The sequence below is a fragment of the Phascolarctos cinereus genome, unplaced genomic scaffold, assembly GCF_003287225.1.
Source record: "Phascolarctos cinereus isolate Bilbo 61053 unplaced genomic scaffold, phaCin_HiC Scaffold_8;HRSCAF=390, whole genome shotgun sequence".
Lineage (NCBI taxonomy): Eukaryota > Metazoa > Chordata > Mammalia > Diprotodontia > Phascolarctidae > Phascolarctos > Phascolarctos cinereus.
In genome coordinates this window covers 63,632,987-63,650,523 of record NW_027556291.1, presented here as the reverse complement: position 1 = coordinate 63,650,523, position 17,537 = coordinate 63,632,987, and the positions used below count along the sequence as shown (strand labels likewise).

The following is a 17,537-nucleotide window of genomic DNA, read 5'->3' as shown; positions in this document are numbered from 1 at the left end:
ATAGAAGCAAACTGGGCTGCTAAACTATAAATAGACTGCATGTTGACTTAGAAAACCACATATTGGGACAGCTAGGTGGTGCAGTGGATAGAGCACCGGCCCTGAAGTCAGGAGGACCTGAGTTCAAATCCAGCCTCAGACCAAACACTTGACACTTACTAGCTGTCTGACCCTGGGCAAGTTACTTAACCCCAATTGCCTAAAAGCAAAAAAAAAAAAAAAGAAAACCACATATTAATATTAGCTATGTTCTATTGCATTTTTATTTGCTTTGTTAAGTATTTCCCAATGATATTTTAGTCTATTTTGGGCTGCCCTTGCAATTGTTGTGGGCTCGTGAGTCCTGGTGTTTGACACCTCTAATCTAATCCAGTCTCTTCATTTTTCAGATGAGGAAAGGAACTTGGAGGTTGTAACTTGCCCAGTGTCACATAGATAAGTGGTCAAGCTGGGATTTGAACCTGGGTTCTGTTTCCAAATCTAAGGTTCCTTCCACTGCCCCTTCCCCCTCTGCAATTCCTGCAATTTCGCTCCCACAGATTCAACTACTGCCCCTGTAGGTGATCCCCAGTTTTTTTTTTCTCTCTTCTGAGCTCAGACTGTCTGATGCCTCCTCCCCCCCATGACCCCGTTTGGGGTTTTCTTGGCAAAGATACTGGAGTGGTTTGCCATTTCCTTCTCCAGCTCATTTGACAGATGAGGAAACTGAGGCAAAGAGGGTGAAGTGACTTGCCCAGGGTCACCCAGTTAGTAAGTGAGACAGGATTTGAACTCACTAAGAGTCCTCCTGACTCTAGGCCCAGTGCTCTGTCCACTGCAGTGCCACCTAGCTGCTCCAACCTTTTTCTCTACCTACAATACAGCAAACCCAACATGGGTGAAACAGCTTATCTTTTGCCTCCAAATGGCTTTTCATTTTACTGTTGCTGTCTAGGGTATCATACTTTGCCCGGTTGCTCGTATTTGTAGCCTTGGGGCTGCTGCTTCCCTCGCTCCTTGTATCCATTCAGTTACCAGATTTGGTTGCTTCTACTCTGCTCATATTTACATTTTTTTCCTTTTCTGACTCATTACCCCCCACCTAGGCGATTGCAGTATCTTAACAGATATTTCCACCTCTGTGTTCCTCGTCCAAGTTGTCCATATTGCTGCCAGAATAATCTAAATGTAGGTCGTTCCTTGGCCCAGCAATCTTCATTGGCTCCCTATTGCCTCCAGAATCAAGTTCAAGTTCTTTAGCCAGACATCCAATCTGGCCTCAGATTGTTAATATTGTTACTTTTCTGATCTTAATCATTCTCCGCATGTTATGCTCCAATTAAATTGGTCTGCTGGGTCCACCAAAATGCTCCATGCTCCTGTGGCTCAAAATGTCCCCATCTTCGTCCAGTTAAATTCAAAATCAAACACCACCTCCTCAGTGAAATATTCCTTGGTCAGTAATGATCTTCCTCTGTGGGCCTTAGCCCTTTGTTTTAGGATTGTGAGGTCATGAATCGTAGATTTAGGAAGTGACTAGAGGGCATTGAATCCAGCCCCTTGTTTCACAGATGGGGAAACTGGTGTCAAGGTTAGGGTTCAGATCCCATATCTGATGCTTGAATACTGCCTGTGTGACTTGGGGTAGGTCACTGCCCCTTCCCTGGGCCTCAGTTTCCTCATCTCTAAAATGATGGACTAGACAACCTTTGAGATCCCTTCCACATTTACATGTATGGTTTTATAAGAGCTTAAGTGACTTGCCTAGGGTTACACAGTAAATAGCTGACTTAGGATTTGAACCTGGGACTCCAAGTCTAGCTTCTATCCACTGTACCACACTGCCATGTTTGTAATGTAGTTAAAGATGTTGTCGTTATCTCTGTTTCTATCTTATATACCTGCTAAATTGGAGACCTTCCCTTCCCTGCCCCAGCCCTCCAACTGGAGGCCCAGTGAGCCAACAGGAGCAGGCCTTAGGGAACCCGTTCCCAATTCCATTGTGCGGTTCCCACTAGGCAGTTAACATTTTTTTAAAATTTTTTAATTTTGAATTTAAACAAATTTTTCCACATAGACCACAAAAAGATTCTGAAACTGAATCTCTTCTTCATATTGCTTGCTTTTAAAAAATAAAAGTATATAGCAGATTCTACACAATATCTTCAGAACTGTCCTGCTTATCTGTGCTTTCTTATGAACTCTTCTGTGCATTGTTTAAAAATATATATATATATATATATATATATATATATATATATATATATATATATATATATATATTCCCAATGGTCCTCCTCATCCTTACCGAAAACAGAAAGGGAGGGAAACCCCTTTTAGCCAATTAAGCATAGTTAAGCAAAATGAATCTACCTGGTGGCCATGTCCAAAAATGTATGACTGCATCTTGTTGGATCTTGAGTTTTGGCTGGATGCTAGAACCCCACCCCAACTCCCTCATTCCCACTTTTGTCTGAGACACCCCATTACCCCACTCACTGATCTTGGGCCTGCTACTCCCTTCCCAAAAGTCATTAGTCAGGGGCCATCTGCTCTGCTATGGCTCCCAAAAATTCACTGGGCCTTACCATCTGCCCTGCAGCTTTGCCTACGGGCATGCAATGCATGCAGAAGTATTTATTAAGCACTCTACTACCACCGATAACAACTAGCATTGACATAGTGCCGTAACATGTTATATACCATGTAAGCCATGCTGGGCTTACAAATAGAAAATCAATACAGTCCCTGTTCTCCATTGAGCTCACTTTCTAAGCCAGAGAGACGACACACACAGGAGGTTTTATCTGCGTGTCAGATCCATGGTGCTCAGGGTACAGAAGCAAAGCATATGGTAGTGCGTCTTCTGTGATGTAGCTGCCATTGAAAATGAAGTTTCTATTTCCTACCAGATACTCAGTACCACCTGGCCTTTCCATCTGCCATGAGGCTGAATCCCCCCTTTATGTGTTGCCTTCCCTAATTAGAATGTGAGCTCCTTGACAAACAAGGACTGTCTTGATTTTCTATTTGTGATTCCAATGCTTTTCACATAATAAGAACTTAAAAACTTTTCTATTCCATCCATTGAGATAAAAATATATAAGCAGTGAAATGAGAGAAAAATACAAAAGGATATGGGGGTTCAGAGGAAGGAGAGATCATATCTGGTTGGAGGTAGGGAGAAATTAACGAAGGCCCCATGGAGGAGACGTTTAAGATGTAGCTTGAAGGATGATTTTTTTTTAAAAAAAGTTTTTATTTTTTAAATATTTTATTTATTAAATATATTTTTTAGAAATAAGTCTGTGAAAGGTGAGGTTTGGCTTTTGTTTTTTTGGCTAGGCAGTGGGGTTAAGGGACTTGCCCAGGGTCACACAGCCAGTATCAAGTGTCTGAGGCCAGACTTGAACTCAGGTCCTTTGACTCCAGGCCCAGTGCTCTATCCACTGCACCACCTAGCTGTCCCACAAGGTGAGTGTTGCTAGGCATAGATGGAAGAGTCAGGGATGGTATTCCAGGCAGCAGGCACAGTATTAGCAAAGATATGGAGTCAGGAAAGCAATAGGGTGTGTCTAGGAAATCTTATTCTATATGCTAAATTGGTATATATTGAAGCCTAGTGTTTTATAAACATAAAGAAAATAAAAACTGAGGAAAGGGTTCACTATTTAACAAAATGTACTTGTGAAAACGGGTTGTCAATTTGGTGGAAAACAAATTTAGAGACATATTACACCATACACCCCAGTAAATTCCAGATGGTTGTAACACTTAAATGTAAACAAAAATGGAACAAAGTTATCTATTTATCCTAACTGCAGCTTGCCTGGATGCTAAAGATAGAAAGACTGAAACAAAACCAGTAACTGACCTCAAGCAGCTTAGATTTTTCTTGGGGGTTGGGGGAGGACATGTAGGAGGATAAATAAATACAAAATATGTGCAAAGTAAAGTGGATGGTGCTTTCATATTTTTAACACCAATACCCTTCCAGTGATGCTATATGGTTGTAAATCACCAAATGTCACAGTCTCCAAAGAACTTAAGTGGGTGACATAAGGAAGCTGTGGGACATTGCCAAAGAAGAAGTACGCATCTAACGTGGTATCAAAAAGCTGCCATCAGATTTGGTACTGGTTGAAAAATAGAGAGGTGTACCAGTGGAACCGATTAACACACAACATACAGAAACTAACAAACTTGGTAAACTAGTGTTGGATAAACTGAAAGCCTCCAGTTACTGCTGGGAGAAATATCACTATCTGACCAAAAGTGCTGGGGGAAGCAGACTTAGATATAAAAAAATGACATCATAATTCAATGAGAGGACCAAGGAAGAAATAACCTTTCAGATCTATGGATAGAAGATTTCATGACTGAAGAACACAAAATAGACTCACAGAAGATAAAATGAGCAAGTTGTGTTATATAAAATTGAAAGGCTTTGGCATAAACAAATCTAAGGTAATTAAAATTAGAAGGGAAGCAGGTAACTGGGGGGAAAATCTTTGCAGAAAGTTTTGTCTGCTAAAGATCTCATCTCCAAGATCTGTCAGGAATTGATTTCCATTTCTAAGAATGTTATTTCCTAATAGAATAGTCAAATAGTCTGTAGCCTATGTCCTTCATTGGTATGCATGGGTGAACCACCTGTGGGAGACTAATGAATGGAAGAACTCCACTTCCCGTAAGATGAGGAGTTATAGTTAGATTGCAGTCTGTACCATTGGGGATAGTATCCACACTGAAGTGATCACAGATCCATTAAATATTCAAGATGCTATGTTAGCCACATCTCAGACCTTTTAAGATTGAGAAAGTAGGATTACCTTTTTCTGTGAGTTTATGATTAAGAAAAAAGCTATGTAATACTAAAAAAAAACCCTTTTAATTGAATATATTACCTTTCTTTTCTTATTTAGTGTTTTATTTTCTCCCAATTACTTGTAAAAAAAATTTTTAACATTTGTTTTTAAATTTTTGAATTCCAATATATTACCTTTTAAAAGTATATTCGGGGGGGTTTATTTTTAATTTTTAAACACTTTATATTTTAAGATTTAAAAGTTCCCAAAATACCGTATAAGGGAGGAGGAGATGGGGTATTCAATCCAACAGAGTTGAGAAAAATGTCCTTCATTGTTGTCCAGTTGTTTCGGTCCTGTCTGACCCTTCATGACCCCATTTGGGGTTTTCTTGGCAAAGACCCTGCAGTGGTTTGTCATGTCCTTCTCCAGCGGATCCATTTTGTCAGACAACCAGAGGTTAAGCGACTTGCCCAGGATCACATAGCTAGGAAGTTTCTGAGGCTAGATTTAAAATTAGGTCTTCAGACCTGTCTCTAGACCTAGCGCTCTGCCTCTAAAAATGCCCTTGCAAAGGTGAGAGGCCATGAATAGAATATTGTGTATAACAGTATCAGGCATGGTTGAAATGTGACTTGATTTTGCTGAATTACATTGCATTTTCTCTCTTTTTTATTATTCTTTGTTACCAGGAATGGCTCAAGGAGGGGAAGAGATATATTTAGGAATGAAGGATATCTAAAAACAAAAGATAGCAATCAAAATAAAATATTAAAGTAAAATGGACAACAGGCATATTCTTCTGTTTTATGTTCAATTTAAAAAAAAATTTTTTTTTTGGTGAGGCAATTGGTGTTAAGTGACTTGCCCAGAGTCACACAGCTAATGAGTGTTATGTGTCTGAGGTCATATTTGAATTCAGGTCCTCCTGACTCCAGGGCTGGTGCTCTATCCACTGCGCCACCTAGCTGCCTCTTTATGTTCAATTTTTAAATGCCTTAATATATATTTGAAGATGTTTAAGTTATTAGAAATATCCCATGAGGGGCAAGGATATAGGGTATTCAAGCAATTCAAGCAATGTTGATTCTGATTATTATGTGCCTAGCTCTGCTTCTGATGCTGGAGCTACGAAGACTAAAATGAAACCAGCCCAGCCCTCAAAGAGCATCCATTCTACTGGGGGGAGAGGAGAGGACATGACAGGCATGCCAGTAATTGTTTGAGCAGATCTGTGATTTCACTGGTATTGGGAATTCCTGAATGAGCAGACCCCTTCTACTGATGCAGGTGGCACCTTCTTTGCAGCCAAGAGTCCCTGAGAGTTGCCTGGGACACTGAGAGGGTGATTGACTTGAATTGGGTCATGTGGTCATATTATCAGAGACAAGACCTGAACCCAGTTCTTCCTGACTCTAAACCCAGATCTGTAACCACTATACTATACTACCTCTTGTCAAGCAAGTAAATCTGAAGTAATTTCAAGAAGGCGAGAGTCCTATTAAGTGGAGAGTTCTGGAAAGGTCTTGTGTAGGACATGGCACCTGAGAAGAGAGCTCAAGATTCTACAGGGCAGAAGTGAGGAAAACATGGGAAACCATGTAGGCAAAGGTGTGGAGGCAAGAGACAAGGTGTCATGTATGACAAAATGCAGTGTTTTTTTCTTTTCAGGCAATTGGGGTTAAGTGACTTGCCCCGGGTCACACAGCTAGTAGGTGTCATATGTTTGGTCTGAGGTTGGATTTGAACTCAGGTCCTCCTGACTTCAGGGCCGGTGCTCTATCCACTGTGCCACCTAGCTGCCCCTTATGTATGACAAAATGAAACTGAACTCTGGGTAATTCTGATGACCATGTTTGACCCTTGATGGAGAGATGAAAAAAGTGCTTCTCTCTCTTCTTTGCTGAGGTGGGGTACTATGGGTGGGAAATAGTACATATACTGTCAAATTGTTTGGTTTACAAAGAAAGACTCAATAGGTAGGAGAGGCACAAGATGTTCAGAAATGAATGTGATGTGAAAATAAAAGACATCATTATGTGAAAAGGAGTGTCATTCGCAACAGGTAGCAGCTACCAGGTGAGTTAGACTAGAGTGAAGAGTGCATGAAGGGAATTGTGTGAAATATGATGGAAAAGGGAAGCAGGGTAGAGTATTGGACATTTTGTATTTTATCCCAAAGGCAATAGGGAGCTGGTGAAGGCTTTGGAATATGGTGGTCAGGTGTGTGTTTTAGGAATATAAATTTGGTGTCTGTGTGAAAGAGGGATAGGAGAGGGGAATTTGCAGAAAAATCAATTAGGAGGCTATTGTAATAGGGCTAAGATGATATGGTTGGGGAGGGAGGGAGGGGAAGAGAGAGAGAGAAAGTGAAGAGTCAGGAATGGCTCTTTGCTTCATTCCATGACTCCTTCACTCATGGGGATCAATAGACAATGCTGTAAGGGAAGAAGCCATGGGCCCCTCTCCCCTCTGATGCCATATGGCCCTGTGAAAGGACCTCAATCTTTGGCCTCTGCCCTTATTCTTTTCCTTTTTGGGTGAATAAGACTGTAGCATCAGGTCTTGTGATTTCAAAAGGTTAGGAAGCTCAAAAGATTGGGCCGCTAGGTGGCGCTGCAGTGGATAGAGCATTGAGTCTGGACTCAGGAAAACCTGGGTTCAAATCCAGCCTCAGATACTGAATAGTTGGGCAAGTCACTTCACCCTGTTTGCCTCAGTTTCCTCATCTGTAAAATGAGCTGGAAAAGGAAATGGCAAACCACTCCTGTATCTTTGCCAGGAAAACCACAAATGGGGTCATGAAGACTGAGATACAGCTGAAAATGACTCAGCAGCAGAAAGCAGCACCTGGAGCAGTCCCTTCATGGGGAATTTATGGGAGGACATGGACAAGAGTCCCCTAGCATGGACATGAATCACTGGATTTTCATCTGCATGTTAGAAGGAAGTCCCAAAATAAAAAAAAAACCCAAATACTTCCTTGGAGAAGTTGACCATATTTTATATGTAATTCAATGTGTACATGGTGATTCTCTTCCCATCCCTAGAACATAAGCTCCCCGAGGCCAGTGGCAGTTTGGTTTTTGTCTTGGCACATATTGGCTATGTGACCTCAGGCAAATAACTTAACCTTTCAGTGCTCTGGGTAACTTCCTAAGAATATAAGCTTCAGAGAAGGGACCAAAATGCACTGGGAGGGGAGTTTCCTCACAGCAGAGTTCTTTCTCTCTACCATCAGTCCATATCCTGATGCCCAGTGTCTGGCACATAGTAGGAACTTAATGATGCTTGGTTTTGTTTGTTTGTTTGTTTGTTTGTTTTTAGGCAATTGGGGTGAAGTGACTTGCCCAGGGTCACAGAGCTAGTAAGTGTCAAGTGTTTGGTCTGAGGCCGGATTTGAACTCAGGTCCTCCTGACTTCAGGGCCGGTGCACTATCCACTGCAGCGCCACCTAGCTGCCCCTTTAATGATGCTTGTTGACTGCTGCTAACTCACTGCATTGGACCACAAAGGGGCAGTCTGGTGGCAGGTATAAACTTCCCTTAGGACTTTGGGGCTTCTGGAGAAAGTTAAAACTCATACTCATAGGATCAATAGTTGGGAGATGCCCTAATCTAATGGCTTATTTTTTTTGGTGAGGCAATTGGGGTTAAGTGACTTGCCCAGAGTCACACAGCTGGTGAGTGTTATGTGTCTGAGGCCAGATTTGAACTCAGGTCCTGCTGACTCCAAGGCTGGTACTCCATCCACTGTGCCACCTAGCTGCCCCACTAATGGCTTATTTTACAGAGGGAAAAACTTAGGCTCAAAGAGTGATTGACCTGCCTTTTTTTCCTAACCTTTCCTGGGAAGGTGAGGGAAAGAACAAACATTTATTAAGCACCTACTGTGTGGCAGGTACTGTGCTAAGTGTGTTTTTGATCCTTGCAACAACCTCCAGGAGGTATATGCTGTTATTATCCTGATTTTACACGTGAGGAAACTGAGGCAGAGGCAAATTGACGTATTCAGGGGTCTGAGGCTGAATTTGAAGTCAGATTTTTGACTCCAGGCCCAGCCCTCTATCCTCTGAGACACCCTAGCTGCCTATAACAAAGGCCCCTTGGACAGCTCAGGGCTTTTGAATGGTAGCCTGTGTTCTACTTCCACATTGGCCCAAGTGACATTTCCAAGATGGAAGCTCTGTGAATAAAAGCCACAGTGCCGTTGGCTGCAATCCCTCGACAATACTTAGCATCCCCAGACTGAGGACCCCTAACACTCCATTAGTACTAGATTCAGTGTTCAGTGTTTAGGCCCACCAGGGGGCGCTCTAACAGCTGTCTATGTGATATCTAGGCATTGCCGCCAGGCTCTCGTAACTGCAACTGGGGCTAGCCAATGCAGGAAGCTATGAAAAGGCAAAAACAAAATAAAACAAAACAGGGAAGAGGGTCCTGAAAGCAGGTGAAGAAGCATTCCGTTGGTTGAAGTGGCATTTCTAAAATGCCTTGGAGTTTATCAAGCACTCTACACCTATCCTCACAAAAAGCCTGAGGTAGATAGGAAAAGCAGTTGTTACTTTCATTTTACTGTAGGGGAAACTGAGGCCGAGAGAGCTTTAGTGACTAGCATGAGATCTCCCGTAGGCCCCTAGACCTACTGGTCTGGGCCTCAGAAACTGTGCCCTGTAACCCCTTCCTGTGACTGTGGGGGAAACTGAGGCCCAGTGAGTTGAAGTGGCTGATGTGACATCACTCACAGGCTCCTAGGCCTAGAGGTGACAAGGCCTTCAAACTCATTAGAGTATAAGCCCCTTGTGTGACTTTAGGGGAAACTGAGTTCTAGTGAGCTGAAGAGGCTGATGTGAGATCACCCACAGGCTCCTAGACTCATACCTGAGAAGACCCTTAGAAGCCTTTAATCCATCCATTGCGTTTTACTGAGGTGGAAGCTGAAGCCCAGGGTAGAGAAAATGACTTTTCTAAGATCATACATACTATCATAGAATCATTGCTTTAGACTTGGTAAGCAGCCATATCTGTTGAGGTATTACAACCTCCCCCACACTCCGGCATTCTACAATGGGAAAACAGGAGCTGGCTAGTGAATTGACTGGCTCTTTTTCTACTTTAAGTGGTAGGGGTAGTATTTGAACCCAGGTCCTCTGACCCCAAATCCATTGGCTTTCCCAGGTACCTCGTCACCTTTTTGAAACTGTTCACTCTGTGTAGAGTTAGCTCTGACTGGGCCAATCCCCATCACTTACCCTGAGTGAACAAAAACAGACATTTGACCTCAGACTTACTGAAAACTGGACCCAGTCAAAAGGCCGCACTTGAGGACCTGGGGGGGATTTGTTCTGTGAAGTTTGGATTCAGTCAAAGGGCCACACCCTTTGAAAGAGCACTGCAACTAGAGACAGAAAACCTGAGTGTGAATCCCAGCTCTACTGCCCGTGTGACTCCAAAGTCCCTGCCCCTCTCTGTGCCTCAGTTTCCTCAAATGTAAAATGAGCGAACTGAACGAGATTATCATTCTGGTCTCTTCAAGCCCTAAGTCTTATGGTCCAATGCCCTCACGATCCTGTTCAGCTCTCACGCTGATGATATTACGAGCCATGAGCTTTCCAGACATTCTTGGTTTAAGTCATATTATAAAATAATTAGCAAATGATTATGGCCTCATAAAGCCCTAGAGAAGAGTTAGAGTAAAGAAAATGCACTTCCCTCCTTCTTTGCTGAGAGGGTTTGACTATGAGTAGGGAATACTCATATACATAGGGGACAGATAAACAGTCAACCCTTCCACATTGCCACTTTCCCCATCGAGGTTTTGATATATCGTGGGTTGGCATAAGAAATTATATGGGAATTTCAGGGGAGTTTTGCGGAAGCTGCAGACAACCTTCGAAGGCCAGCAGATGTCACGGAAAAAGTTTAGAAACTCAGAAATGCATAAACTATATGTATAGTATTGTACAATATTAATATATTTTATCTTGTAATGTCACAATAATTCAGACTTCTTCTCTGGTATGAAGGGAGGTCCAAAACATTTTACATGGATTTTCCAGATTGTGGGGGCGCCATGCCCCTGACCTCTGTGACATGAAAAGAATAACTGTGTTTTGAAGTAAAGTTGACATAAAAACAAAGTGACCAATAAAACTTAAACCCAAATAAAGAATACAATTGTATTGCTGTTTGTGGCTCCTGCCAGGCTGATTAAATTAAAGAAAGAAAAAGGATTGTGTCATTTTCTGTGGAATCTGTTGGCATGAGGTAGTCACTGATTCCCTGGCCATCCTGCCATCTGGGGCCTGCCTGTGCCAGTGCAGAGATTTGTACTCTGGGGTGTGTGAAGAATCAAGGACTCTCAGGGAGAGAAAACCCCCAGATGGTCTCTTGCTGGGTAGGAACTTGCTTATGCCCAAGAAAGAAGGAGGGAGATCTGACCCAAGCAGACCAGAGCTACCCTGGAAAACCAGAAGAAAACTTCCCAACCTTGAATGAGCGCTTTCTGGAGAATTCCAGGGATCCTAGGGCACTTCTCCAGGGCAGGGACTGCCATTTACCTTTTTTTGCATCCCTGGCACTTGGCACAGGGCCTGGCACATTGTAGGCACTTAATAAATGCTTGTTGACTGACTGATTGAATCCCACTTCAGGTATGAGTAGGCCTAAATGAGACCCAGCAGGGCACAGTGGAAAGAACACAGGTTCTGGAATCTGGGGCCTGGGTTTAAATCTCACCTCTGCGACTTGTGAGATCCCTGGCAAATCATTTAACTTCTCTGGGCCTCAGTTTCCACCTCTGTAAAAGTTGATTGACTATTATGGAAGTGTTTTGCATGACTACACATATATAACCTATATTGAATTGCTTGCCTTCTCAATAGGAGTGGGGCGGGGGAGGGAGGAAGGGAGAATTTCGAATTCAGAGTTTTAAAAATGAATGGTAAAAATTGTTTTTACATGTAACTGAGGAAAAATAAAATATTAAACATTTTTTTAAAAAGAGAAGAATGAGGGGGTTGGAGGCTTAGAATCTGAATTTTTTTTAAATTTTATTAATTTATTTTGATTTATCAACAATCACTTCCATATGCTTTTGAGTTGAAACTTTTTCTCCCCCTTCCTTCCCCCCACCCTCCCCAAGATGGCGCACAATGTGATACAGGCTTTACATTTACATACCCATTAAACATATTTTCACATTAATGAAGTTGTAAATAAAAATTAAAACCAATAGGAGGAACCATCAGAAAGAGGAAACAAAACTCAACAGAAGGTAAAAATAAGTGATAGCTATTCGACTTCCATAGTTCTTTCTTTGGATGTGGACAGCATTTTCCATCCTGATGCCTCTGGAGATGTCTTAGATCATTATAATGCTGAGAAGGGTTCAGTTTAACAATATTAGTCATTGCATGACATGGCTGTTATTGTGTACAGAGTCCTGCTCACTTCACTCAGCATCAGACCATACAAGTCTTTCCAGGTTTTTCTGAAGTCAGCCTGTTCATCATTTCTTATAGCACAATAGTATTCCATTACATTCATATACCACAACTTGCTTAGCCGTTCCCCAATGGATGGGCATCCTCTCAATTTCCAATTCTTTGCCACCACAAAAAGAGCTGCTATGAATATTTTTGTACATATGGGTCCTTTTCCCATTTTTATGATCTCTTTGGGATATAGCCCTAGAAGTGCTATTGCTGGATCAAAGGGTATGCACATTTTTGTAGCCCTTTGGGCATAGTTCCAAATTGTTCTCCAAAACGGTTGGATCATTTCACAACTCCACCAACAGTGCATTAGTGTTCCAATTTTCCCACATCTTCTCCACCATTTATCATTTTCCTGTTTTGTCGTGTTGGCCAATCTGATAGGTGTGATGTGGTACCTCAGAGTTGTTTTGATTTGCATTTCTCTAATCAATAATGATTTAGAGCATTTTTTCATATGACTATAGATGGCTTTAATTTCTTCATCTGAGAACTGTCTGTTCATATCCTTTGACCATTTATTTATCAGTTGGGGAATGGCTTGTGTTCTTATAAATTTGTCTTAATTCTCTATATATTTTAGAAATGAGGCCTTTATCAGAGACACTGGTCGTAAAAATTCTTTTCCAATTTTCTACCTTAGAATCTGAAATTTTTTTTGGGGGGGGGCAGCTGGGATTAAGTGACTTGCCCAGGGTCACACAGCTAGTAAGTGTCAAGTGTTTGGTCTGAGGCTGGATTTGAACTCAGGTCCTCCTGACTCCAGGGCCGGTGCTCTATCCGCTGTGCCACCTAGCTGCCCACCACAGATATTTCATAAGCACCTACTATATGCCAGGTACTGTTCCAGGCCCCAAGGGACAAAAAGACAAAAGTGCAGTGGATAGAGCAGTGAATATGGAGTCAGGAAGACAAGTTTGAACCCCACCCCTGACATTCACTAGCTGTGTGACTGAACAAATCACTTTCTCTCTATATAAAATAGAGTCCCTCTCCAATCTATCATCCACTCAGCTGTCAAATTGATCTTCTTAAGGCTTAAGCAGCTAGGTGGCACTGCAGTGGATAGAGGGCCAGGCCTGGAGTCAGGAAGGCCAGAGTTCAAATTTGACTTCAGATACTTACTAGCTGTGTGACCCTGGGCAAGTCACTTCACCCTGTTTGCCTTGGCTTCCTTGTCTTCAAGATAAGCTGCAGAAGGAAATGGCAAACCACTCCTGCCGAGTTCTGCCAAGAAAACCCCAAATGGGGTCATGGAGAATCAGACACAGCTGAAATGACTGAGCAACGACAAAGCTCAGGACTGAATTATGTCACTCCACTTCCTATTCAATAAACCCAAGTGGTTCCCTATCACTTCCAAGATTAAATATAAAATTCTTTGTTTGGTGGCCAAAGCCCTTTATAACGTGGCCCCCTCCTACTACTTACCCCTTACTCTCCACCATGTATTCTTTATTCTAGTGACCCTGGCCTACATCTCTCAAGCAAGCATTTTCCCTGGCTGGCCCCCAAGCCTGGATTTCTCTCCTTTCGTATCTCCCCTTCCTGGCTTCCTTCAAGTCCCAGCTAAAATACCCCCTTCTACAGAAAACCTTTCCCCATCAATCCCCCTGAAAGCTAGTGTCTTTTCTTTGTCAGTCATCTATAACTTCTCCTGTCTAAAGCTTGTTTGTATATAGCTGTTTGCATGTTGTCTCCCCAATTAGACTGTGAGATCCTTAAGGGCAGGTGCTCTCATTTACTCTCTTTGTATCCCCAGCACTTAGCACAGGGCCTGCCACATAGTAGGCACTTAATAAATTCTTGTTGACTGACTGACTGATTCCTGTTTCAGGTATGACTCGGCCTAGATGAGAGCCAACAGGGCACGGTAGAAAGAAGACAGGTTCTAGAATCTGGGGGCCTGGGTTTAAATCCTGCCTCTGCAACTTGTGAGATCCCTCGCAAGTCACTTGAATTCTCTGGGATTCAATTTCCACCTGTCTAAAAGGAGAAGATTGGACCAGATGGCTTCAGAGGCCCTTCCAATTCTAGAGTTAGGATCCTTCTAAGGTTCCTTCAGTACTGGGATTCTTTTCTAGCTGTGACCATCACTTCATAGTTTTTACAGATGGACAAGGGAAGAAATGAGAGGAGAACTGAACAGGGTTGGCCTAAAAGTTGGGTAAACCAGGGCAATATTTGGGGAATAACGAAGACTCATCCCTGTGACCTCCATCACACAGGTTCAGTCACGTCTGACTCTTCATGACCCCGTGTTGGGGTTTTCTTGGCAGAACTCGGCAGGAGTGGTTTGCCATTTCCTTCTCCTGATCGTTTTACATCTGAAGAAATGGAGGCAAACAGGGTGAAGTGACTTGCCCAGGGTCACACAGCTAGGAAGTGTTTGAGGCTGGATTCAAATTCATGAAGATAAATCTTTTGAACTTCTGGCCTGGCACTCTATCCACTGCAGTGCCACCTAGCTGCCCCAAGAAGCTTTGTACCAGGCCAAAAACAAAAGAAAAACTAAAACAAACCCTTCAGCAGCCTCCCTCTCCATCTTCCTCAATCGAATACTGAAACATTTTGTAATTTTTTTCCCTCTATTTTCAAAAAATGTTTCATTTGATTTGTATAATTCCTTGCAGGGAGGAGAAGTATACCACATGCTACAGGATGTGAAACTGACCTTGACAAGTGAGTGCCCCCTGAGTATGCACGTGTGGAAGTTCTGAGGGTAAAGTCATGATCCAGGGACAGGAAAGGGCAAGGAGGGAGCCACCCCTTCCTTCCTGGATCCCTTTAATCTGTGGCCTGTTCTCAGTCCTCTCTACTCTCCTTCTTGACCCTGATCTTACACTTTCAAATGTCACCGGTAATTCAAGGTGCAGGAGGTGGCAGACATTTTCAGATTGAGTTGAAGTGTTGATCTCTTTTGCTGGACTTGGCTTATTTGGTATAAGGGGTAGGGGAAAGAGGGCAGGAGAGAAGGAAGGGAACAAGAATTTATGGACTGATTGATTTATAAATGGTATTTTATTTTTTTCAATTACATGTAAAGACAATTTTTAACATTCATTTTTTTTGGGGGGGCTGGGCAATGGGGTTAAGTGACTTGCCCAGGGTCACACAGCTAGTAAGTGTTATGTGTCTGAGGCCAGATTTGAACTCAGGCCCTCCTGACTCCAGGGCTGGTGCTCTATCCACTGCGCCACCTAGCCAACCCCCAACATTCATTTTTAAAATAAGATTTTGAGTTCCAAATTTTTCTCTCTCCCTCCTTCCCTTTCCTCGTCCCTAATGACAGTAAGCAATTTGATATAAGTTATGTATGTGCAATCATGTAAAACATATTTCCATATTAGTCATGTCGTGAAAAAATAAACAGACCAAAAGGAAAAAACCATGAAAAAAAAAAAAGAGAGAAAATAGTATGCTTCAATCTGCATTCAAACAACATAGTTCTTTCTCCGGATGTGGATAGTATCTTCCACCATGAGACTTTTGGAGATGTCTTAGATCCTTGCATTGCTGAGAAGGGCTAAGTCTATCAAAGTCAGTCATCGCACAGTGTGGCTGTTACTGTGTGCAACGTTCTCCTGGTTCTGCTCACTTCACTCAGCATCAGTTCATATAAGACTCTCCAGGTTTTTCTGAAGTCAGCCTGTTCATCATTTCTTACAGCACAATAGTATTCCATTACATTCACACACACAACTTGTTCAGCCATTCCCCAACTGATGGGCATCCCCTCAATTTCCAATTCTTTGCCACCACAAAAAGAGCTGCTATGAATATTTCTGTATATGTGTGTCCTTTTCTCTTTTTTATGATCTCTTTGACATACTGACCTAGTAGTGATATTGCTAGATCAAAAGATATGCACCGTTTGATTGCCTTTGGGGCATAGGAACAGGCTTTTTTTTTTTTTTGCCTTTCTATGCCTTTATTTTTGAAACATTTATTTAGTATTTTCATTTTCCCCATTTGCATGTAAGAACAATTTTTAACATTCATTTTTAAAACTGAGTTCCAAATTCTCTCCCTTCCTCCCTCTCCACCCCACTCCCCATTGAGAAGGCAAGCAATTTGATATAGGTTATACATGTGTAAGTCGTGCAAAATATTTCCATATTAGTTATGTTGTGAAAGAAAACATAGACCAAAAAAAAAACTCAAGAAAAATAAAGAAAGTAAAAAAGTAAGCTTCAATCTGTATTTAGACACCAACAGTTCTTTCTCTGCAGATGGATAGCATTTTTCATCATAAGTCCTTCAGAGTTGTCTTAGATTATTTTATTGCTGAGAATAGCTAAGTCATTCATAGCTGATCATCTTACAATACTGCTGTTACTTTGTGCACAGTACATTTCACTTTGCATCAGCTCATATAAATCTTTCCAGGTTTTTCTGAGAGCAGCTTGCTCATCATTTCTTTTTTTTTTCTTTTTTCTTTTGCTAGGCAATGGGGTTAAGTGACTTGCCCAAGGTCACACAGTAAGTGTCAAGTGTCTGAGGCTGGATTTGAACTCAGGTCCTTCCGACTCCAGGACTCCAGGGCCAGGACTCTATCCACTGTGCCACCTAACTGCCCCTTGCTCATCATTTCTTATAGCACAATAGAATCATAACCATAATCACATACCACAATTTGTTCAGCCATTCCTCAATTGATCGGTATCCCCTCAATTTCCAATTCTTTGCCACCAGAAAAGAGCTGCTGTAAATATTTTTGTACATACATGTCCTTTTCCTTTTTGTATTTTATCTCTTTTGGGATATAGACCTAGTAGTGGTATTGCTAGGTCAAAGGGTATGCATGGTTTTATAGCCCTTTGGGCATAGTTCCAAATTGCTCCACAGAATGGTTGAATCCCTTCACAACTCCACCAACAGTATATTAATGTCTCATTTTTCCCATATCCCCTCCAACATTTGTCATCTTCCTTTTCTGTCCTATTAGCCAATCCCATAGGTATGAGGTAGTACTTCAGAATTGTTTTAATTTGTATTTATCCAATCAATAGTGAGTTAGAACTTTTTTTTTCATGTGGCTATAGATAGCTTTGCTTACTTCATCTGAAAACTTCATATCTTTTGGTGATTTATCAATTGGGAAATGGCTCTTATTTTTATAAATTTGACTCAGTTCTCTATATGCTTGAGAAATGAGGCCTTTATCAGAGAAACTTGCTTCAAAATTTTTTTCACAATTACTGTGGCTAACTCTATTCCGCTTCATCTTATTTCCCCTCCTGTTTATTTTATTC

The 17,537-nt window shown here is 41.9% G+C and overlaps 1 protein-coding gene across 1 annotated transcript in view; it reads left to right on the top strand.

Moving 5' to 3' along the window:
* Window positions 1-17,213, top strand: part of YIPF6 (Yip1 domain family member 6) — a 40,220-nt gene extending 23,007 nt beyond the window's left edge. Inside the window, exons 7-8 of the mRNA XM_020967241.2 lie at window positions 14,916-14,964; window positions 16,730-17,213. Of these exons, the coding sequence (XP_020822900.1) occupies window positions 14,916-14,964; window positions 16,730-16,742 (62 nt within the window). The 3' untranslated portion in view covers window positions 16,743-17,213. The remainder of the gene's footprint in view (window positions 1-14,915; window positions 14,965-16,729) is intronic.
* The last annotated feature ends 324 nt before the right edge of the window (window positions 17,214-17,537 follow it).